This window comes from Aulostomus chinensis, chromosome 1, assembly GCF_037954235.1.
Source record: "Aulostomus chinensis isolate RoL2024-O1b breed Wild chromosome 1, RoL_Achi_v1.0, whole genome shotgun sequence".
NCBI lineage: Eukaryota > Metazoa > Chordata > Actinopteri > Syngnathiformes > Aulostomidae > Aulostomus > Aulostomus chinensis.
The window spans coordinates 64668062-64692672 of NC_141320.1; the positions used below are offsets into that span (position 1 = coordinate 64668062).

General features: G+C 45.6%; 2 protein-coding genes across 4 annotated transcripts in view; both read right to left on the reverse strand.

Moving 5' to 3' along the window:
• Positions 1 to 87: 87 nt before the first annotated feature.
• On the reverse strand, positions 88 to 22126 carry LOC147272749 (striated muscle preferentially expressed protein kinase-like). The gene is made up of 39 exons (XM_086202818.1): positions 22118 to 22126; positions 21094 to 21926; positions 20532 to 20968; positions 20072 to 20218; positions 19445 to 19627; positions 17445 to 17608; positions 17034 to 17122; positions 16697 to 16872; positions 16432 to 16618; positions 16187 to 16260; positions 14816 to 14974; positions 14537 to 14726; positions 13892 to 14121; positions 13701 to 13820; positions 13516 to 13620; positions 13129 to 13335; positions 12918 to 13041; positions 12282 to 12454; positions 12045 to 12157; positions 11777 to 11945; positions 11471 to 11570; positions 10620 to 10820; positions 10180 to 10237; positions 10021 to 10098; positions 9778 to 9950; positions 9591 to 9617; positions 9331 to 9483; positions 9208 to 9250; positions 9059 to 9124; positions 6097 to 8719; positions 5844 to 6011; positions 4494 to 4616; positions 3763 to 3927; positions 2918 to 3488; positions 2379 to 2618; positions 2081 to 2304; positions 1905 to 1980; positions 1658 to 1807; positions 88 to 1380 (listed from the first exon to the last, which is right to left on the reverse strand). Exons 1-39 carry the CDS (start codon positions 22124 to 22126, stop codon positions 1143 to 1145), a joined length of 9366 nt encoding a protein of 3121 aa, XP_086058944.1. The 3' UTR covers positions 88 to 1142.
• The window catches only part of LOC147272750 (striated muscle-specific serine/threonine-protein kinase-like), a 37466-nt gene continuing 34634 nt past the window's right edge, over positions 21780 to 24611 (reverse strand). For all 3 annotated transcript variants that reach the window (XM_086200792.1, XM_086200777.1, XM_086200785.1), the window contains one exon: positions 21780 to 23107. In XM_086200792.1, the coding sequence (XP_086056918.1) occupies positions 22761 to 23107 (347 nt within the window). In that variant the 3' untranslated portion in view covers positions 21780 to 22760. The remainder of the gene's footprint in view (positions 23108 to 24611) is intronic.

Below are 24611 nucleotides of genomic sequence, written 5' to 3' on the forward strand. Positions count from 1 at the left end.
GACTGCGCGGTCATTGACACGCCTCAGGTTGAACTCCACAAATACACACGCGCGCGCCCACACACAAAAAAGAATGAATTTTCCCAAATGTATCAATAGTTTATTACATACTATCTCATAAAAACATGATTTTCCACATATAAACACCGCAAATTGGTACATTTACAAATCTCCAACCATCCATACAAAAAGGAACACTGCCATAGAGCAATACACGAGACTTCCTACTGTCACGAGGACTGAATGTGTGTAAGAATCTATATTTATATATATATTTTCATATATATATGCAAATATTGTGGTCAAATGCTTGCCAAGAATTCCTCAAATGTGAACCAGTGGAGACAAATCTACCAGACGAATATTTGGGATATGAATCTGATTGAGGCACTGACTGGGTAACCTTACTACTGAGCAACCACAGCGATTTAACCAGTGTAGGACTTTTCAGAGTAAAATGTACACGACTCACTGCGTTAAAACAGATTTAACCACAGACGATACACTGTACCACATATTCCTAGCTCACCCTAAAACTTTGGGAATCTTAACACCAATCACAAAGACACGCCGCTTTTTTTTTTTTTAATTAAAAAAAAATTTCCCCTGCTTTACGAATTCAGAAGGTGAATTAAAAGTCGCTTGCACGCACACACACATGCGAATAAATTAACATGGAAAAAAGTAAACAATTTCAAGAAAAGAAGATATTTTTGGTTTTGAGATTTAAAATGCAAAGTAGTAAAATAAATTAGCAGCTTAAATCATATGGTACATTCATACGGGTGATATAAAACAGAAGCGATGTCCCAGGCCGAACATGCAGAGTTGATTATCGAAAGCAAACATTTATGTGCAACTTTAAAAATTCACAATGAAAACGTGAGAAATTGTGCAATCAATCAAAAACTAACAATCAAAGATCATCCTGTGTCGGTTGGGTGGATTCACCCTTTATTACTTCATCAACATGCCACGGTGGTCGACCTCCTTCTTATTTCCCGTTGATACCACACGGACGCGTGTGGAGTCTGTGGACATCTGAGCTCCCGGCTGCCGTCGTCAGACCGGCCAGCTTTGGATCCATCGCTACAAACCTTTGTCTCCTTCTGCATTTGCGACTGAAATTGTCCCCGTTTATGTCACTTGGGGGAGGGAGCATGTGGCGCCGTCCCAGACGCCGGGGACTGCGGCGAGCTCTGGTAGGTGCGCAGCAGCACCTTGTGCTTGGTGGCGTTCTCTGTGCGACGGCACTGTTGCTCCACCACAAGCTCTTTGAGTCGGCTGGTGGTGAAGGTGAGAGTCTGTCTCCTCAGCTTCATCAGGTACGAGTCCTGCAGCCAGGCCTGCGAGAAGCAGTCTCGAGTGCTCGGACGCGCCCTGGAGGGAGGGAGGGAGGTAGAGAGAGAGAGAGAGAGAGAGAGAGAGAGAGAGACACACAGTTCAGGTACATTTGACTCTAGAACCACACCTGTTTTAAATGATAAAACATGGATTATTCCCTTACGTCCTGTATTTTATCATCTAAAAATATCTAGTTTAGTTCTCAGCCAAATGTTACGACTTCAAAATGTTTCCCTGCACAGAGATTTAACAAGAAAAGAGAGGAAAGGAAATGTGACCGGAAGTAGAAGATTTCCGGCAGTGTCGAGCTCACCAGGGGTAACTGCTCAGCATCTTCCTGACAAAGGCGGAGGCACTTTGGGACACGTTTGGATACAGTTTTGTCGGCTCAAACTTTGCCATCAGGATCTTGGACTTAACACATCGAGCATCTTTATCTTCGAAGGGAAGCCGGCCACTTAGCCTTTTCATGAACAGTAACACAGTCTTAGATGCCTTTTCTCAAATGAAACCTTCATCAGAAACTCAGAAACATGATTGGGGAGCCAGACAGAACTCACATGATGAAGGTCACTACTCCAACAGTCCAGATATCTGCAGGAGGACCCACCACTTCACCTCTCACCATCTCAGGAGCTTCAGTCAGAAAATAAAGACAAGAACAGTCAACCTGTCGTTTTAGCCACGGCTTGCTTGAGATCCTTAAGAAAGCCGGTCCAGGGTTGCCGTTCCTCACCCATGTACTCCAGCGTCCCTCCGCCCGGCTCCTGGTTTTTTAGGCTGAGAGGGTTGAAGCTCTGAGCGTTCCCAAAGTCCACGATCTTGATGGCATTGAGGTTGGTCACCATGATGTTGTCCGGCTTGAGGTCCAGGTGAAGGACGCGGCGGCTGTGGAGGTACTCGACACCCTGAAGGATCTGGACCAAGTAACCCACCACGTCGTCTTCAGAGTACCGGAACCTTTTGAGAGCAAAAATAAACCATTACTAGCACGGTTCTTCCTTCTCCTATGGAGGAGAGCGTGTGGGCTCTACCTGTCTATGAGGCTGTACAGCAGCTCTTTGCCGGTGCAGTACTCGGCCACCAGCACCAGGTAGCGTGGTGTGACGTAGGCTTCGTGCAGGCCCATGACCTTTTCATTATGAAGTGATTTCAGGATCTCATACTCCTTCAGGATGTCCTTCTTGCTCTCCTGGCTGTAGGGAATGATCTTAGCCATGTAGATTTTGCCCGTGGCGTTCTCACGACACTCACGGACGACTCCGAATCGACCCCTGGCAACAAATCAGATCAGATCATTCCTCTAAAGACATTAAGAAGTAGAGCTCAGTGGTTTGGGGAGTGAGTAAATATTTTCGGTCACATTCAGGTCCGCTGGCAGTAAAACACCCCATTAAACAGATTAATTCACTCTTTTAAAGTGGATCAGGCCCTGAAGGCTCCTAAATGTGAGGTAATGGCAGGTTTTCAGGACCATCATCAGCGTATCTGATGACTAAAATCCTCCCACACTGATTAGCTAAAGAAGTCAGCCGGAAACTTTGCGAGAAAAGCACCCATCACCACAGCTCACCTGGATTTCTCATCCAGGAAGGTGTAGGGTTTCTGTGGAACCCCCTGACGTAGCGCAGTGGAGGGGGTGGTGCGTCCAGATGGAGTGCCTCTGGTGGGGGTGTTGACCCCATCAGCGATAGGGCTCAGGCTGGACGTCTGGAGCACTTGAGGGGAGAAGGTGACAGGAGTCGGTGCCACACGGTCTGTGGTGGCGACGTACGTGGGCACCGAGGCCACAACGGGCTTGGTGGGAGTTGGAGGAGGAGTTACGAGAGTGCTTGGGGTCTGGGTCATAGGAGACACCACGTTTATTAGACTCTGGGGCTTTGGGGGGACAAGAGGTGGCACTGCTTTGACAGGTGAAGAGGGAAGTTTTATTTTTTGAGCCTCCTCTGCTGGAGGCTTGGAAGGCACCGAAGATGATGGTGACATAAACGATTCTTTTGGAGAGGCGATGGCGGGGGCAGATATCCTGGAGGTGTTGTTTAGGACAGGTCTGAGAGGAGGGATGTTGACTGAGGAGGGAACCACTGCTTCAGGTGGTGCTGGGACTGTTTTTACCACAGCGACAGCGGGCGGAGCCTCTCCAGCTGTGGGAAAAACCAACAATCATGCAAAAACATAATGACCTCAAACTGATGACAGGTACATTTTTACACTGTTGTTCACCATCGACACCACTGGACTTCCTCTTATATTTTCTTCTGTCTATGAATGAAAACAGGAAAACACACTCTTGGAATTGGGTTCCAGTTATATTTGGAGGTTACAGGCTGAAGAGTCGTTCCAGGAAAAAAGCTCATCATGAGCAATTCTGAGCCAATCAGAAGCTCATGCATGTTTCGTTGACAGTGTATCGCTTACCGCTGGAGTCCAGGCTGACGGTAGCGGAGCAGCTGCTGTACGGGCCCTGTCCCGCCTTGTTGACACAGCAGACCCGGAACCTGAAGGTGCCACCTGGTGGCAGGTCTGTCACGTTGTAATAGCAGTCGGCCACTCCAGTCACCACCGTCAGCCAGTTTAAATCTCCTGCAGAACAAGTTGGAAAGAACGTCATAGTCTTCCTGTGCTTTTAGGATGTTCTATGCAGCTGCTGTTAAAAGCTAGGAATCAAATCTTGAAGAGGAAAATGATTATTCTTAATTGATCTCTTTATAAGTCTTTGAATGACTTGTTAGTTCCCACACTGACCACCAGATGGCAGTATTGTCACACGTGATTGACAGCACGTCATGTTTAATACAGCAGCTTCACTGTCTGTCAGGGAAGTTTAGAATTACAATCTCCTTCTCCTGCTGAAGGAGATTAAACGACTATGGAGGAATCGGCTGCTTCTGCTGGTTTGTGATGATTCATCCTGTGTAACGACCCGGCAGCAGCAACAGCAGCGCCGCAATTCCCTCACCCACTGACTCATGAGCTCCTCTGTTCTAACAGGTGTCGGTGGATTGTAGCGTTCTTCACATATACATCCAAACATTGGCTATGAACGCTGCTCCCTGCTAGCATCTTTTCAGATTCATTTTTGTGCCTGTACCACATCAAATAATCTACCCGCCGAGCTAATCTTTCACACATTTCCAGGATTCACTCACCCTCTGTCTTTCTTTCAAGCGAGTAGCTGCATGGAGACTTGGTGTCGACCGGCTTCCAGAGCACCAGGGCTGTGTTGTTATAGGTCTGAGGGACTTCAGGGGTCCCAGGACGTTTTGGAACATCTTCGGCAGTGGTGGAAAAAGTGAAAAAGAAAAAATGAGGGGTGCTGAAAAAGCAGGAGGCATTAAAAGATTTAGCAATGAAGCTTCTCAAGGTCCAGGACAATGTGATTGATTCTGCTGAATTCAGGCTGAGTGGGCCAACCCTGAGTTCAACGAAATATATTTCCTTTTGCAGCTTTATTTGAAGGCGCTGCACACATGCAAGTGAAACCAGTGCGTGCGTGCAAGAAATACATCTCTTCTGTTCCAGTTTTTTCCCCCAAAGTTAAATGTCAAAAACTGCCAAAATGCTACACACAATGAAATACTTCTGGAATGGTAACGACATTTCCCAAAAGCATGATTAACATTCCTGCACTCACTTTTCCCTGCTTTGTTCAGTTGTCAGTGTTTGGGTCAAGTATTGACCTTCATCAGGCGAAGGAACGAAAACTGAATAAAGCTGAGAAAAATGAGCACAGGAGTGTTATCAATTTGCTTTTTTTTTTTTTGTGGATAAGTTCAAAAAAGAAGGGGATACACTCCCACGGCCCCATAAATCTGAGAGCCTGCATGTGGTTTTCTTGCCATTAATTACGTTTCCCATGCCTGCGCATTTACAATTTCCTCAAGCCCGAGGTACAAAAGAAACACAGATCGTGGTGTGAGTTTTGTCGTTACGGGAAACAAATAGCGCCGTTCTCCAATTTCCCAATGAGCTGGTGCAGCACCGTGAACAATAGAGACATTGCTCCAGGCCAAATAAGCTGTCTGAGGTGTTTTCACGCCGCTGATAAATGATCAAGAAGAGACAAATAGCATCAGTGGCAGAGATAAGTAATACACCTAAGACAAATGCTCCGAGTCAAAAGAAATGAAGTTCAAATGCGATGGCATGTACCCGACAAGAGAGAAATAAATTCTCTGCTCCAGCCTCACAAATATCGTTTGCGGACGGCGTCCAGGCAGTTTTCTCATCGTGTGCTGATCTCTTATTGTGCAGGAAAACCTCATTTACCCAGAGATGAATGTGAGGAAAATGCAGAGATCCATTCATCTTCTGTACAATGAATCATCTTGGCATTAATATTAATTTCAATTGTATTAATGTTCATACCATTCACACTCCCATTAAATTCCATTTATGCAAAATTCAAAAATCCCATCATGAAGATAATTAGTCTGCGTGCGAAAGGGGAAGGAGCAGCGCTTCCTCTGGTAGGACGACGGGGTGATCAAGCAACTCACAAGCTATGGACAGAGTGCAGGAGGTGGTGATGGTAGCGATGGGGTTGGACGCTACACATTCGTAAACTCCACCGTCCTTCTGGCTGGACTTGATGACGCTAAGAAGCTGCCGGCCATCTGGATGGGAGACCAGGCTGATCCTGTCATCTACCTCCAGGGGTTTTCTATCTGTAATACGTTCAAAGAAAAGTGTTAATCTTGAAGAAGTCAGAGCATGTTGGAGTTGTTCAGGTAAGCTAATTAAATGAGACACCTTTCATCCACGAGATGTCTGGATGTGGGCTGCCAGCTGGGAGGCAGCTCAGAGTGACAGACTCTCCCTCCAGAAGGATGTGGTCTTTCAGTTTGATGTGGAACACGGGAGGGAAGTCAGAAGCTGAACGTGTAAACTTCTGAGAGTTTGACGTCACCTCCTCTTTGGGGACGGATGAAGGGAGATCTGTCTGGGAAGGAGTTTTGTCTTTCTTGCTCCTTGTCAAACCCCATCTGTCCCAGCGTGACCGCCGGTCATTCTCGGACGCTTTTTCGGAATGAATACTAGAAGTGGATTCCACCGATTCTTTAGAAGCTCCAGCGCCGGTTTGTTTTGCTAGCTGGTTCTCAGGGATGCCCATTCCTTTTAGTCCACGCCCCTCTGATTGGGAATGACGATGGCGAGTAAACAGGGGTGTCCTCTTTTCCTCTGCCTCCCCTTTTCTCTCCTCAGACTGACTGCGGATTTTTGTGGATATGCCTGCCACTTTGTTCTCAAACTTCTGTCTCATCACAAGGACGGGGGAGTCCATGACCTTCTTTGAATCCTTCTGTATCAGATCCTTCTGGCTTCCCCCAGTGTCTTTATCTTTCCTCTCCTCTGAGTGGGTCCTTATTTTTGCAGATATTCCTGCCACTTTAGACTCAAACTTGCGCCTCATAGCAGAGACGGATGACTCTTCGGCTTTTCTTTGCTCTTTCTCCTCCAACTCCTTTGTGTCCAGGGATTTACTGCGACCAACAGCCCAAGAAACTCTCTTGCTCACAGCAGCTTCCTCCTTTGGCTTCTCCTCCTTTTTATCAACAGATGTGGATCTCTTGGCCCGCAAGGAGAACCTCCCAATAAGGCCGAAGCCTGTTTCCTTTTCTACTTCCCTCAGGTCTTGAACAGATTTGGATTTCTCCTGCAGTCCCTTGGATACCATCTCAAGAGGTGCACCCCCTGGCCCTGGTCTGTAAACCTCTTCGCCCCCCTCCATCACCTTCCGGCTTAGCACAGGCGATTTCTCTTCAGATTTGTTTCTGGTGAGTTTTCGGAGGCCGCGGGTCAAAGACGACTCCCGCTTCTTAAATCTGGCTTCAAAGATCTCCTCTGAATCTATATCTTTGATGTCAGTCCTGAGCACTGGCTGGCGAGGGGTAGCGGGAAGATCAGGGTTTGATGAGGTGGAAACAGAACCAGAAGACCTGTCGGCAGTGGCCACTTTGGCAAACACTGCTGGATGTTCAGGTAAGGAGGCATTCTCTGCGAGCTGGGTTCGCTTGGACAGGTCTGATCTTCCAGACGGTACCTCAACGGCTTGTGTGGTACTTGTATACGCCGACAACGGTTTACTGTTTTGTTTTATTTCTTTGTCTGCCATCCCTTCCTGTTCATCAATATATAATTCCTGATTTTCTTTCCTCTCTTCTCCATCATCATCATCCTCTTCTATTACAATAATAGGAGTAATTACTGAGGGCAACGAATACTCCGATTCTACTTTACCTGCCTTTTCTAACTGGGTTTTGGTCCTTTTCATTGCTCTCCCACCATGTCCCTTCACATTGTTCTGCTGTTGGTCCAGTCCTCCTGGTGGTGGGAGTATAAAGGAGGCGCACTCTGTAGGTGAGGAAGACTCCACTGATGTTTGTTCTGTTAGTGCAGACATTGATGGAGCCTCCTGAAGCTTCTTCCCCTCTATACTACCACTGTTCACCGATGGGATTTCTAAGGGAGCCCCAAATCTGCGGTGCAGGGGCATGGGCTCAGAATCCCCCTGGGTGAAGGAAGCGCTTTTCCGAAAAACTTTGGTCTTTGGTGTATCCTCTCCCGCACTCTCTGAGGATGCTGCTCTTGTGAGTGTTGAGGGACCAGCTCTGGATTTCCTCAAATTCCGATCAAGAGACCCTGTCCGCCTCTCATCTTCCATGCCCAGCGTTTCAAACAAAGGCCCTCGCAGTCCACTCATCTTTTTGTCCATGCTCCCTCCTCTCAGCAGCCGTTGTCTCATCAGCTCCAGTTTCAAAGCATAATCCTCCTGACTTAACTTTGTCACCCCAGGGCTTGGGCTTCGATTGGGTAATTCCATAGAAACAGCCTTTTTCAGGCTCTTGCTACTTGCTTCGTTACCCTCACTGGTACTTCTCTCCTCTGAGTCCATGTGGAGAAGCAGTGCTGAATCAGCAGAACTGCCTCTCCTCATGGTCGCCCTTCTTGCTTTTGTCTGTGACTCATCGGCCTCTGTACTGGATCCTTTTTTAAGGGGAGCTCTTTTTGTTTTTTCCTCTCTCTCCTCATCTGGGGTCTCCTTTTCATCCCCCATTCTTTTACAAGCCCCCTCTCTTGCACCTGTTGCTCCCATGTTGTCACCTGTTCCATCAGCACGAGGCCATCCGGTGACGTCTTCATCCCCTGGGATCTCATTAAGGGAGACTCTGGAGCCGGAAAAAACCATGGAGAGTGGCATAGGAATGAAGGGAAGCTCATCTACATCTGCATCCGAGTCAGAGGAGGAGGAAGGCGGTGGGGAGCCCTCCTTTAAATGTCGCGCCACAGCAATTGAGACGTGACTGGATGAGTCATTGAGGAGTTCTGGGATGGTCCGCATCACCATCTTGGATTTATAGCTGATGAGGGAACGCTGAGAAAACAGCAAGTGCAGGAAAAAAATCAGGGATGACGCCCATCACAAGCAGGCTTTGAAATACAGTAACTGGATAAAAATACACAAAATACTGGTAACAACTCATTATATCCATCTATTAATATATAAAAAATGTCCATGGGCTCCTGTGCTTGTTTTCATTTAAGTAGACTGACTAATGAATGTACCTTCAAATACAAACAGTACTGATTTGAAGTAAAACCTTGTTGAACGTTCAGTTGATGTTTTGAAGACATCAACTTCCACAAATACCCTGAATCCCTCTATATTTGCATCAGTCCGCCATTTCTACCTACTAAGTGCACATCAACCGACCTGCCATCGCCGTCTGGACAACACTTGCTTCAGCATTGCCGTGCTGATGCTCTTATTTGTTTTGGACTGGAAGATAAAAAAGAAGTGGGTCATTGTTACCTGGAAGGGGTCTAAACATAGACTCTATTAACATTTTTAATCATACCTACCTTAAACCAAGGATGGCGAAGGCACTCAACAGCACTGGGCCTCCTGGGAGAGAATAAAAATCCATGAGGAAAATGCGGAAAACATGTTTTTATTTGTACATGAGTGCATATCAAGACACTTACAGTCTGTCAACCACCAAAAGCTTGACGACAAAACCCTTCGCTTCTTTGCAGATGTCTGCAAACATGCTTTCCTCAAATGCCACGTTGTAATTCCGAATGTTTAAAGCTGTTGCTCTGTCATTTTCACCAGCAAAAGGAGAAACACCGGTCAGACTGGAAAAAAAAACAAAAAACGATGACTGTTAGCAACATGTCTCATATTATTATTGAATCAGTGATGATGAAATAATGATACACGTTCAATAAGAACATCAACGTACCAGAGGTATGTGATGACACCAACCGGCCTGCAGGAGGGAGAGCAAGACAGAGGAAAGAGAAGCTCCTTTTAGCTACGACATTAAAGACACGAGCTAAAAGCCCAGAAAAGGCTGACATTTTATTTGGTTGTAAATAACTGCCTGCAGTGTGGAATCTCTTCTCCACAGCAGAGAACAGGTGGCTCACCATATGTCTGTTGCTGTGGAAACAGGAGTTTGGTTAACAATCTCCGGTGCAACATATTCGGGTGTGCCGTATTTGCAGTATTGCTCCTCAGACTCCTGCAGTTTCACGGCATTTCCAAAGTCACAGATGCGGATCCGGTCACTGCCAGGACTTGCCATTAAGATATTCTCTGGCTGCAAGAGGAAAAAGAATGTCAACGGACCTGTAAAAGTGTGAAATCTAAGCCTGTAATTATGTGCACACCTTTATGTCGAGGTGGGCGATGTTTTTCTGGTGAAGATAACGAAGACCCTCTAAAACTTGCTGCACACTACAACGGATCTGCGAAGCAACACAAGGGAGTGAAATTCATCGTCATGTTACATAATGATAGCGCAGTGCAGTAGGCAGCACAGAACCAACCTCCACTTCCATGACTGTTGTTTTTCTGGCCATTCTATCCAGCAACTCCTCGTGACATCTTCACACAGTAGTTGAGGAGAAACACTGAGCTGTGACTGCACAGTCCAAGTGGTAGGTGCATGAGAAATGAATTATAAATGAGCAAAACTCCCACACCCCTATCTTCTGCTAATTCCACTCATCGGCGATGAGTCAGAGAGAAAAGGCTGTGCTCGGCTTCATTCATGCCTCCAGGGGATTGCAGAAGACATTAGAATTAATGTCTTGGATCTTTAGTGTTGTTCAGATGCATTTCAGTGCACTTTTGGTTGAGAGTGAAGCAGTGAAATTGAAACAGAAAGCAAGTGCATGACTTTGGGATGCTTGCCCTTGAAAGAACATGAAAAAGCAACATATTTAAGTGTAACAGATCCTTTTAATGAACTGCACCCAAAGGATACAGCTCTGTTATGAGCACCACCACATTCTTCTTCTCGAAAGCATCGTGGAAATAGAGAATTCGCTCGTTGTCCAGGTCAGACAGCACATCCATCTCTCTCAGGGCCAAGGCTTTCCTCTTCCCTCGGGCAGAAATGAACTTGGCAGCAAAGTCGCTCTTGCCTTTCTTCTGAGTCGCCCTCTTCACATAGGAGTACGCCCCCCTGCATCACCAAGCACACGCAGCAAAAAAACTTCTCATTGACTGTTAATGTTGTTAAGTTCTTGAGGGTGGCTTTACACAACAAATATGTGAAACTCAGACACAAAAGTTGCAATCATGATGAAAAACTGCAGTTGATGTGGTATCTGGGAATTCTGTTCGCAGAAATAACCTCTTGAGATGAACCATTAAACTAATAACTAGAAACATCACTTACAACAGGTGCTCTGACTAAGTAATATCTGAGTATTTTTAATGAGAAAGAAGACGATGGGTCGTGGGAGTAGCAGGCGAAAGGATCTGTGGAAACCAGTTGGGTTACGTTAACGTGATTTGTGAGCTCCATTTCTGGCTTTGTTTCTGCACCACAATTCACAGTAAGTGCATGTTTCCTCCAAGTCAGACAGAAACAAATCATCTGCAGGCTAACGTATGAGCTCCTCTCGGCTGGGTGACTCATCTGCTGTGGTTAAGCAGGTGCGACTCCCTTCCCTCCAACAGCCTGACTCTCAGCGCTCAAACCGCTATTAACCAACATGCCCTCACCATGTGAGAAGCGATGCAAGGTGTCGCTCTCACACACACACACACACACACACACACACACACACACACACACACACACACACACACACACACACACACACTCACCTCCCAATCTCTTTGTGGATGTCATAGTAATCTGTTAAATGCCTCATCTTCCTCAGAATGGTCCCCTCGTCTTCCATTGTCTCAGTTTCTTCTTTCCGCTCTGTCGAAAACATGCATTTTTATTTGTGTGTGTCTGGCTGCACATGTATGCTAGCACAGTGACAGATGGTTTCATCCTATAGTTGCAAAAAACAACTTGTGGTCCTGCCAATATGGAGCAGACTTGTAGTATTGAACAGGCTTAGACTGGTATCAGGAAAGTAATGTGTGTGTATATGTGTGTGTATTTTTAGAAGCAGAGCAGACCCGTGTGAACCGTCAGTTCAGCCTTGCAGGAATTGGAGCCAGCCAGGTTCTTGGCAGTGCAGGTGTACACACCGGAGTGTTCGGGGCAGGCGTTGAGAACCACAAGAGAATATTCTGGGTCATCGTAAACAAATGTAAAGTGGCTGCTCTCAGAGAGAAGCTCATCATCCTACGGGAGATCAATCAATCTGGTTTCAGATCATTTGTCAGCAAGAATTTGCACCAATCATGACACAACACAAGGAAAATGCTGCATCAAACACGATACCTTATACCAGAGAATGTCTGGGTCTGGCTTCCCTTCAACCACAACAGCCAGACGGGACGTTGCCCCAGCATGCACATCCACATCCTCCATGATGGTTTCAAACTTCGGAGGCACTAAAGGGGGCAGTAAGAACTTAAGAAATACACTCACACATTTAGTTATTCTAATGTGCTCATCTCTGGCACCAACATCCTGTACAGTCAGAGGTCAGTAACGGTATCATTTGTCTGGACTGACCTGCTATGGCCAGCTGAAGCGTGCAGAGGTCGCTGCCAAACTGGTTGCTGGCCGTCACCACCAACTGGCCGATTTCTGTACTCCGGACCCGCTGAAGCTTCAGGCAGTGTTGATCGTCGTCTGGCATGCTCATCTCACACACACCGGGTCTGCTGACCAACACCACCCCCCTCCTGAGAAACAGAGTAATGTCATAATGCAGTAATAAATATTAGCAGTGTTCGCGTGGCAATTTAACAAACTAAAATAATGCAGAACAGTTTCTAAAAATACAATTTACTGGTAAAATACAGACTTTCATTTTGCTTGTCAGAGATCAAACTGAATAACCAGACAGAGCAAAACCCTCTTCATAAAAAAGATGTGCTTAAATGTCAAAAACCTAAATTTAGTGCAAAGCTCTGCACAGTGGTGGTTGTCAATCCTAATCCTCTAGATCCCACTCGTGCTCGTGTGGCTGTGTAGGTGGGATGAGCATGATCACAGGTTGCATTTCAATGTACAAATCCATTTCTGAAAATCCTACAACTGCATTTCAGAACAGAATCATGAGCTGCCATATTTAATCAGAGGCTGACCGGTGTCCTGAACGCTGCAGTAACACACTTGTTCTGATCTGGAGACGGAACAACAAACCTTTTCCAGGTGACAACAGCGTGCACATGGTTCAGCGTGATGGTGATGCTCACAGGTTGGTTCTCCACCGTGTACACAATATCAGGTTTGTCAACGATGACAGGCGCTTTCCTCAAATAGGGTCCTACAAAGATTTACACTTTAGCAGCATATCGTTGATAAATTCATCAAAGTGAATTGTGGGACCAGAAGTCTTGTGCAACCTTGATACCTCTGTCCAGGAGCTGGACCAGGTCAGTGGAAGGGGACGGTTTGCTGAATGTCTTGCCGGTGGACGTCAGGACTCGGAAAGCATAGCGGACACCCTTGGACAGGGAAGCGACGGTGTAGTTGGTCTCTCTCAGGTTAGACGCCACGACACACCACTGGATGGAACCCAGAGGCTGCTGCTGAACCACGTAGAGCAGAGAACCAGGGTCTGCAGACACACACGGTGTCAAGCTAATTAATGTGGACGACAACAAAGCACTGAGGAGGAATTAATTTTGAATTTGTGCTGAATCGTTCATGGTATAAATAGCATTTCCCTGCAAGCGTTTTTATGCAAATTGAAGTCTTTTAACTGAGTCTTTCAAGTCTGGGTATAATAGGAACGTACCCAATGAAGGATCAAGTCTCTGTGGTCTCTTCCAGCTGAGGCTTATTGTTTTTCCTGTAATGGCCTCAATCACAGGGGGCCCATCCGGTGGGTCAGGAACGATATCTGTTTATTAATAGAAATTAATCATCTTATAAGGGAAAGTTGTCAACTCTGACATCAATCACCAACTCCCCCGTCCCTACCTGTAACATATAAATGTGCATAGCAGGCTGCTTTGCCCACTTTGTTGGCAATGACGGCCTTGTAGACGCCGCCATGAGCGTGACAAGTGCTTCGGATGAACAGATGGTGGACGTCCCTGTCTGGAAGAAAAACACTGGTTATTCTTATTTGAATCCAACAAAGCTCCAGTCGTCTTCAAGGTGTTGCTTACCTTGGGTCATTTTGCGCTCCTCGCTGCTCTCTATTTGTTTGCCGTTGTGATACCAGGCAATTGTCGGGTAAGGAAGGCCTGTCACTTTGCATCTAAGCACCGCCTCTTTGCCTTCAATCACTTCCACATCAGCCAGAGGTTTGACAAAATCCGGCATGGTCCTCTTCTCCACTTCACTCTCCAGCTGTTCAGGCTCCTCCGGGATGGACGGCATCTTCTCCAGCTTGGACCTCAAAGGAGGCAGACGATAAACAGACTTTAGTGTCGAGGCTCTGATGCTGCTTTTCTCATGTCTTATTATTTATAATGTTGGTTTTGAAAAGGGCTCTACACAGAAATATCATTATTATCATTCTGACAGGCACTTTATAATAAGAATACTTTTACAAGGAATTGAACTAACACATTTCAAGATCTCAGAAAAGGCTGTTCATCATCTTTGAGTCTGTGTTGCCTGGAAACTGAAAGACTGACTTCTTTCTTTAAAAATTAATTCCCAGCTCATTCGTTTTCCAAGGATTTCCTTCCCCCTTAAGCATTTTTCTTTGCCAATGAAAACTAAAATGGCTCCTCTGACTTTGATATGGCAGTATCTTTTCATCCCTGAAGTCTTTGCGGGGCTAGAGATGCCTCTGTGTTCCTTACATGTGAGAAGAAATGGCAGCTCTGTGCTCTTGCATGTACAGCTCAGCAGTGCACTCTGACTCTCCGTGGACATTCTGAGCGATCGCTGTGTAGAAGCCTTCTGTGTCGCCGCTCACGTGGGTGATGACAAGTGAGTGACGACCGCCCTCTTTGAGTATGTGAACATTCTCATCATCCTCCAGTTTTGTCTCTGAAAGGACGTGACAGAAACAAATATACAATGCACATCCTCTGGAGAATACTTAAAGGGAATGCTCCATGTATCAGACAGTTGCATACCAAAATGCATCCAGGTCACTCGTGGCGCAGGTGATCCGCTGACCTTACAGTCAAACCGGGCTGTGCGACCCTCAATGACCTCCAGGATGTCCAGTTTGCGAGTAAACAGAGGCTCTTTGGACGGAGTAACCTGCAGGCTGGCACTTGAGGTCAGCTCCTCTGCAAATGAAACGACACGCTAGTCAATTTAGACCTCCGTTTTTTGTTCGCATCACAAAAACATCCCAATATGTTCAGTTAAGTTGATTTAGTAAGCCACTCCTGGGGTTGGGCATGTCTGGCATGAGGCCGATACGATACGCATCTCGCGACACTGTTCACAATCCAATGCAGTCATGATAAATATGCAGCAACTATCGGTGCGGCACGGCACGATTCAATTCACAACTTAATCACAATGCACTGTGATTAAACAAAATCCGATTCAACAAAGTGGGATTTGGTGTGATACTGTATGATTCACAACTCAACCACAGTGCACTGGACAATTCAATGAGTTTGAATATTTATTAATCAAATAAAATTAAGACCACTGACCAACTGTCCTTTTCACTGGCCCTGTGCCACAGAGCCATACAGGGCAGGGATTTGCTTCTGGGAGAATTTCCTATTTGGTATTTACTACCGTGGTTCCAAGACATTGAGAAGGTGTATACAGCCTTCATTCTCAGGAACACTGTTAAGTTGAATATCCCTTTGAATAAAGAAGGCTATGGCATCATTTACTGCCTTTGCACAAACTGAGCTGTTACCCAGCGGAGCATGGAAAAAGCTTTCAACACGGCGCTCACAATTCTTGGACACTGAAGTATCAGACCCCCCCGGCAGGGGAGCTGAGTTGCTGTTACTGTTGGAAGCATCCACGGTCACACTGTGGTCGCTTCAGGTGAGGATTGAGGTTCGTTGTGCTCCCTGTGTACCGTAGAGCAGCACGGCACGTGTTACAAATTGCCTGTGACTTGAAAAGTTCTCCTTGTTTTTTTGGAAAATCCATAATACTGCAACAGTCTGGACTTGTGGCTGCAGAGCGAGTCTATCCTCTCTGCTTCTGCCGTGTTTGTTTTGTAAAGTGCGCCCCATGAATGTATTAAATAACATCTGACTTGGTCTGTTACATGCACAAATGAATGCAAAAAAACAACAACCCAATCACCAAAGTTTAGAATTTCACCGATGGGCACTTTTAATGGCCGATGCATCTTGATTTTTTTTTTTCTTTCCAAAAAATTGCATCCATTCACAGCTGTTCTACCGATGCAATGGCATCTTGCCTGTGCTTGTGCGTGTATCGATGCGTATCAGTTTATCTTCCCTTCCCTACCCCCTACCATAACTTTATTCATCTAATCAGACACATGACTCGAAACGCACCTTTAGCAGTACTCAGCTTGCAGGTGTATGTGCCACTGTCATCCTCGTGTACTGAATTTAGCAGGAGACGACACCTGAAAACAGAGGAAATTTCCCTTTACAAATGACCCAACTTTCATCTTTGCAGGACATAAAATGACAGTTCAAGATTCGACTCAGAGTTTAGGAGATTTGTTTCCAATCTAATTCTTCCTACTTTGGCAATGACACAACGCCTGCAGTGTTAAAAAGACAGTAATTGCAACCTCTTGCCATCAAACTGCATCTTGCAGTTGAGCAGCGCTGGCTGGATCAGCTTCCCATTGGACAGCCAGTCCACATCCACATCTGGAGGACCTGTGATGTAACATTCGAACATGGCTGACTCGCCGGCCCTCAACGCAACATCTTTAACCTCGCTGATGATCTTCAGTGCTGTTTGTGCTGCAGCTGCTGATGAGAACACAAGGCAGTAGCAATAAAACAAGACGATGTGATTAAACTGGACACATTCAATTTGTCATCACTCACCTTTGACCTCCACTCTGCATCGCTCCTGCTCCGCTCCGTACTCGTTGATGATCTTGCAGACAAAGAGCCCGGCATCTGACCTCTGTGCTGAGATGATTCTCATTTCACTGGTGCCATCCTCCGTCTCTTGCACAGAGAAGCGCCCCGCCGTCTTCACCGCGACTTTGTCCTTCAACCTGGGTCAAGATGAAGGAGCTGTCAGGGTCGTTTATACTCAGGTGCTTAATTAAGGAGGCGGTGTGTGTGTGTGACAGCCAGCGTTAGAGGCCGTGGGTATCTGAGGTAATGGCATCTATGATATTATCCTCTAATAAAGCTGTCAGGAGAAGTATCTTACCAGCAGACCAGAGGTTTGGGCTGCCCTCTGACTTTCACTGAGATGACGACATCTTGGCCCTCAGTTACCACCTGGTCACATGGTACCACCTTTTAAGCACCAGAACACAATAAATAATTCAGTTTTTTAAGGTTTGTTGGATGTCCAAAGCAAATTCAGCAATTTTTGGTAAGGCAATCAGCATGAATTGAGGGATGGCAAGGACATCTGACGGTTCGTTCCAAAGCTAATGTAGCACGGTCATGTTAAGGACCAGTGACGTCTGGCTTATACTGGAACTGCTCCTTCGGTTACATTTTGACAGATATTTTCAAAATATGAGTCGTAAAAAAAGGCATGTCCTTCATTTATCAAACCTGCAACTGATGAAGAACATGTTGGGAAGTATCAATCTGAAGTGGATTCTCGTACCTGAAAAAAGGGAGGCTCTTTAAAGCGGACACTTTTTGTCAGAAGAGGAGCATCTCCGAGCTCCATCACCTCCTCCTGAGGACTCAGATACTCCTCATCTGACTGAGTGGGAGTTCCAACATCCAGGGAGCAGACTGGCCTCCCACATTGCATGTGGGTCGGCTCTGGAAGAACATGAGATACTGAACATAAAAATATTTCAAGCTCAGCACTCTCCAACAAATTAACTTTTGCTTGGGTTCATGAAAAAGTCAACTCTCATTTGCACACTCAATTATTTTCAGTAATTAAGAGCAAATCTCTTTGAAATATGGTTACCGCTGCATCATGGTGGCTTGTTAAACCTTTGGATGGGAACAATCTGTCAGAGCTCTGATGTTTACAGTCTTTGCTTGCTTTTCTGGAGATGGACGCATTTGCCAAGATGAGCAGTTGGCAACATAAAGTGCGGAGTTAAGAGTGGGCCGAGTACATCCACAGAGCATGGAGCATAAGGACCTCACTGAAGTGACCGTATCTGAGCAGATAATGAATTAATCCCTTAATCCCTGACCCAATCACTTGCGTATTCCCATGGAGTTCCAGAGCAGACACAGTGTCTGGACTCCTGGCAGCTACTTTATTCAATGCAGGATAGAGAAATCTAAAATGCCGCCACGGTTTCTGAATCTGCCTTGGTCATTTTCTTTTTGCCTGGGCTTCCTCGTGAGATGCAGACATCTGGCGTAAGTAGATAACGCTGTGGCATCACACAATGTCGGATACTGAACTAAGCTGATGCCTGTCCCCCTTTGATGGGAAACAACAGCGGAGGGGAATGATAGAAATGTCAAAGCTCAGGAGCTACAGCGCAAAGAGAATCAACCAAATAAAACTGAGTTATAACAATAATATTTGATCATTTCCGCTAAATTAAGTAGGCAGGCTTTCCGTTTTTGTCACAAGACAGAAAAAAAACAATAAAACGACCTACCTAGAGTCACATCTCCGAGCAGCGTCTCTGCACCAGGGGATAAATACTCCCCAGAGTATTTATGTAAACCTGCCAACTCTTACACAACTGCTGCACAGTCCAAGCCAGCTAACATTTCTTTTCAGCCTCATCCTGCTCTCTCTCATGCTTCCCTTTACCACCATGTGTAAAATCTGAGGTGGAATAATGTACATTTTCATTTCCTGTCAACAGACTTAACCAAGGATGATACGGTGGATCTGGGATGTTTGTACAGGAAACTAGAGTTGGTGACTTCACCGTATGGATGTCGACGTTCTGTGTAGCCTATAAATAAGCAGTAAGCTATCTCTATTCTGGCAGCCTGAACTCTACTCTGTTCCCAGCTTAAACGACTCACATAATTTCCCGCAACATTTTTACAACTTCTCCAAACCCTCTAGCGTGAGATTAAAGAAAAGAGAAAAAAAAACGTGATTGCAGTAATCTTACACAGGGACATAAAGCTGAGTGCAATTACCAGAGAGAACAAGAGGTCGGCTAAAAATACCCCTGCAAGGTAGAACCACTGGCCTAATATGGCAACACAGGCCCCGTACTGCTGCTGCTGCTGCTGCTGCTACTTCAGAGTACATTTGTTGACAAAGCAGAGGAAGTGCTGGTTGCACTCATGAATCAACAGCGCACACTCTCAAATATGAACACACATCCATCACAAATTTATAACATTAACCTTTACTTGGAATACACCTGATTCTAAGACTTGGGGGAATGGGGTAAGTCTACATTTTTCAATCTGCACCAAGAGACGTGCACTGCTTTTAAGAATTAATGGGTTGCCATGGCAACTATCGCTGCAACGGCGGGATGCTGAGCTCCAGCAGGCCTTTGTAGTCATTACGACAGAATGTCAAGCGGAGGAGGAATGATTCAACATGTTCTTGTATTTCAAACACATGTGCCTGGATATCTTCATTTGTAAATGCAACGCTGCAACACTCAATCTCCACGCAAATCACTTCCTTCCATCTCAGGCCTCTTCTCTCACCTGATTGGATTGAGACCACGGCTCTGCAGGATGCTCTGCCCGCAGTGTTGACAGCTGTGACGCAGTACGACCCCGCGTTGTTCGGCCTCGTCTGCTTGATCACCAGACTGTGCTTCTCGCCCTCAGCCTTAACCACATGGAAGGCATCGCTGCAAATCTTCACATTATTCTTCCTCCATGTCACTGAAAAGGCAGAAGCAGCAGCATTCACACCCAGTAGATCCTCCCACAGGAAAAAAAAAACAAATATAACACCATCCATCTGACGAAGCTACGCAATGAAGAGGATATTCACTGGAAAATACTCAAGATTTTATCGTGAGGGATGATGGGTTTTCACATGTATTCATGTTTTCCGCTGCAGGAAGGTACGTTTCACTGCCATTATAAACCAACGATGAGAAAGACAAAATTTGTGCAAAGAGCATGCAGTTAACTATTCATTAAACAAGTTTAGGGTATTTTCACTCCTGTATTTTTCTTTAATTTATGTGTTGTTTATCTATTTACACCAACGTTCCATTAATAACAGCTGAAATAAACCCGACTGGTTGGAAACAAATGTTAAAAGCAGCCAGTAATTTCCTGTAAAACATGCCACTGTGTGTCATATAATCAATGCTGTACCAGTGGGGGCCGGGCTGCCGGTGATGATGCATTTTAGCGTGACCTTTGAGCCGCTGAGCGTCATGGCGTCCTCAAGAGGCCTCTCAAACCTTGGGCCCTCGGTGGCCTCCTCATCAGCAGACATGTAGGAGTCGTCAGATGAGTCCCCTTGAAAAAGAGAGAGTCAGGTTTAAGTGAAAGTACCTGGATTCATAAATGAGTCATGGCAGAGTCTCTTTTTTAGGTTTTTGAGTTTAAATGAATATGTTTGAAGCTCACAGAAAAAAAAGTGAAATAAACATGTTTCCCACTGCGGTGCTTAGCCTTACCTTGCAGCCTCATGGGTAGGTGACAATTAGGTTGGGACAAATAAAATAAAGCATTTAAAATGCTCATTTTTACAACATCTGGCTGCAGTGGCTCCTGCATGGTCAGTGAAAACTCATTATCTTACCAGTAACAACCACAAAGCATCTCTAACCTTCCTCTGGGGTCCGAGGATGACCAGATTGACCTTTCTTGCTTTTGAGACTCCTCCCCTCTTTCCTCCTGGTCTGGTTTTTCTCTGTAACGCCCTCTGTCTCCATGGGCTCATCCTCCAACAGGATAGTGGGAATGGTCACTTTCAAAGCAGGAGATGTCAACCCCACCTCCGCCTTCCTCCTTTTCAGGAGTGGGCTGATGGATGGGGTAGGTGACGGGGTAAGCCGAGGAGGCTTGGATGGATACTGGGAACCTTGCTCCCTCACTGTTACTGGGGACACTCTTTTCCCAGTCGGGCTGGGTGATCTGTAATCGGCATTGATGTCTATCTCCCTCTTTGCATCTGTCCCCAAGTCTCTGCAAGGGGATGAGCGTTGTGGTGACTTGGAGACAAGAATGTTTTTGTCAGCTGCCAGAGAGCTTTGGAAAGTGTCCCTGTGTCCAAAGACAAGAAACAAATGCATTAACGATGACCACTATATTTCAAATAGTGTTTTCAAAAGTCCAATTGGAGCGTAACCAATTACATCCAACATGAGTAAAGAGTATTTCCTCCAAACCTGCTAAGTCTTGTCCTTGTGGCTGTTGGCAATGGTTGCCCTGGTAACTGGTGAACTGGTGCAGTCTCCATAGTAACAGAGATTTTCCCTGTGCTTCCTTGAGATGAGCCATCCACTGGTTTCCCCAGTGAGTCTGGTTGTGTCATCTTATCCTTCTCACAGCTTCGATCCGCTGGGCCTGTGCCTTGCATCCCTCCCCCCTCCCCAGCTTTTCTTCCCTCCAGGGCTCGCTCCCTTGCCTCCAACTTTTTAACCACTTGGGGAGGAATGGGCTCTAACTTCCGTGTCACCAGCCTCTCTTTCTGAGGCAGCTGCTCAGTGGAGTACGCCTTCTTCAAGCTTGGTTTCCCCACCAGCTTCTTGATCCTCTGGAGCTCTTCCGTGAACTTGCTTTGGTAGCTCTGGACCCTCTGCGAGTAGCTTGTCTTGTCCTCCAAAGAAGAGGCCCGCTGCTTGAACGCTGACCGCTTCTTTGCGGCATCCTGCCCTCCCGCCCTCTTTCCACTCTCATCTGAATCAAAGGATGCTGCCTGTCCAAATCCTGGCAGATCCACGCTCGCCCTTCGCTCCTCAAAAGCTCTGACCTTGTCAAAGATCTTGGGACCTGCACGAGCTAGTTTGGGTGTTATGACAACACTTTTAACACCAGATGCCTCATCTGATGGTTTGGTTTCATCCTGGACTTGGTTTGGGGCACTGATGTTGTTTTTGTTTATAGTGGGAGGCTGAGGAGAGGGCAGGGGGACACGGGATACAAGCCCCCGGGATTCATCATCAGTTTGACTCCTAGACGGGCGAGGATTGAGGGGAAATGGAGGTGTCACATTAGAGCTCTAGTGGTGTTGCCAGAGGCTTTGGAAGAGTGATAAAAAAGCAAATGAGGGTCCACTTTGTCTTAATATATTTCCATATAAACCAGTGAGTTCCAGTTTTTTCTGTGCTATTAGTGTCTCTGTTTTAGGACACATTTAACAGTGTAGAATGAAATGGTGGAGGAAAATAAAGAAGAAATAAAAGTACCCACATGTAACATTTCTTCGAACTTCTTAAGAATTTAATCTAACTGTGGTGAAGTCTAAGACAGCAGCTGGAAACCGTGCTGTGTGTTGTAGAAATATAATTAATTTACAACATGAACTCTTACAAAATGACAGAAAAAACTTCAGGTACATCATGCCTAAAAAAGAACCAGTGGCGATTAATTTGTGAGCACATTCATGCTAATATTAGTTTGGATCAAAGCCAGCAACCCATGCATGCCACAGCAAAATTATTAACGATATGGGCTTAATCCAAAAAGTGAGGGGCTGCTCTAGAAAACATGCAGTGGGCAAAACGTGTGGTCACAGTTTTCAGAAGTGCTGAATAATACATATTAGCAGAGTGTCCCCTTGTGTTATCTCTAATAGCTATGAGAAACATACTTGTAATAATTAGACTGAAGTCAAAACCACACTCACAGCAACAGAAACAGAGTCAAAGGAAAGTGTGGCATCAAAATAAAAATGGGAAGTTAACAATATTGTATGAAAAAAATGATAACATGTTACAAATACAATTTTTGCAAGTTGGGTCTATGGAGAATAAGATGTCTTGGCTTAAGCATCAGTTTCTTGAAAATTGGGGTCTGTGGCCAGTTTTTCCTCCATGAAATAAAGAGCCATGTGCTATAATGGCATCGAAAATGTTCTCCCTCTGTAGAGGCTGAACATGCTCCCATAGTAGTCGCTACCTACAGAAACACTTTCCTCTGACCCCTGAACGGGTCGGGCCAGGTTAGCGTGAGATGCCCGGATCAGTGGTTCCACACCCAGGTGACGGACAGGGGGGGCCCCCTCAGTGGCAACCCCGCTGGGAGCTTGCCTGGTTGGGTTTGTGGGGTCCAAATGGGGCCCAGGTGGACGTGAGCCCAGGGCCCGGAGCTCTCGCTCCACAACAGGGTCATAGGAGCCTGGGAGGGTGGCCCTGCGGTCTGAAGCATCTGGGTTATAGTCCATCATCCTACCCCCCTCACCTGGACAAACACAGAGAAACCACTGGCTGTCACATGGTGAACATGAACAGGATGAGGAAGTGTTATTGTAATCTACAGAAGAATTATAAATACAGAGCAATATAAACCAGCAGATTAATGGAGAGGAGCAACCTTACCACCTTGAATAGGTGCTGTAATAAAACTGAGAGGATGTTGCATCAGTGTGAATGGAAAGATCAATCGTCAGATTTATTAACTGATAATGAAGAAAATGGACAATGAGGGCTTCTTTTCTCCTTTCTGTTGTGAAAAATGTAATTTATGTAAATAGTCAAGGCTATGATTGTTTTAATGAATATGTTCCGCCTTGTTATATCGCACAAAGAAAGATCAATTAATTGATAAAAAAAGCAGCAGGATAAAGAGCAGCACCTTTGAGCTGGTGGAAAATGATACAGGTGGATTAAAGCTTGTAGGAGCATCATTAAGCATAAAAAGAGAGATTGATTGCTTGAGAACAGGAAATAAAGCAGAACATGTAAGGGCTTCAATGTGGAGTGAGCACTGCTTAAAGTGATCCTCCTCTCCATCGCAAATCAGGTAATGATTGACATTTTAGTGATGAGCAACGGAGATGGGAATGCTTCAGCAGCGAAAAGAGGGAGCAGTCAGCGTCTTGTGTTAACGACGGGAACCTGAGAGTCGAGGATATGAAACGACAGACTCCTACTGCAATTACAAATGATCCTGACTCAGCTCCGTCACCAGATACCAAACCATCTCTGTGTCTCATGAAGCCAGAAAACAAAAAAGAAAGAGTCTGTTCAGAGGGGCCACGAAAAAAAAAAAACACAACCCTTTGACATGTTGAGCTTTGGTTTTCAGTTTTCATTTCTTAGCAGCAGCTTCTTTTTTGTCAGTGTATTTTTCACTTTCTTGTTTTATGCACGTCCACCCTTGTGATTCTCTAGCTTTTCCTGTTATTTAACAAGCCACTCTAGTTTTAGTATGCAGCTGAGGCAACCGGAGGCCGTTCCTTGAAGAGAACAAATGATGTATCACCTCATCCCTCCCTCATCTGATATTCTCTCTTGATTTTCTTCTGTTCCTCGTCTCCAAAGGGGTGTGATGAGAGCATAGAAAGCCCACAAACACCAGTGCAAACACTGGATATGAGCGAGGGAAGAATATACCGTGAAATATCTTGCTGTTGCAGGAGAAGGGTGTCAATATTTCTGATCTATATTCGGACATCCTGTCGCCTGGTTCGGAACGGGCGCTGAGGGTATGCAGGTTCTATGACGCCAAAGCTTCAACAACAGTTCAGCAAATTAGGCAACACTGTTGTAGAAGGTATTTTTATCCAAACTGGTGGGAAAATGTTTCTGTGATATATGGTTCATGCCTTCAGTTCAAGCACATCTATTTTTACATGTCATATCACAGGTGATTCAACGTCCCTTGACCTCTCTAATCCAAAATGTAATGGTGCAATGTTGAAGCTTTGGAGTCCATCCAAAGGGGATTTAGAATCAAATTTTAA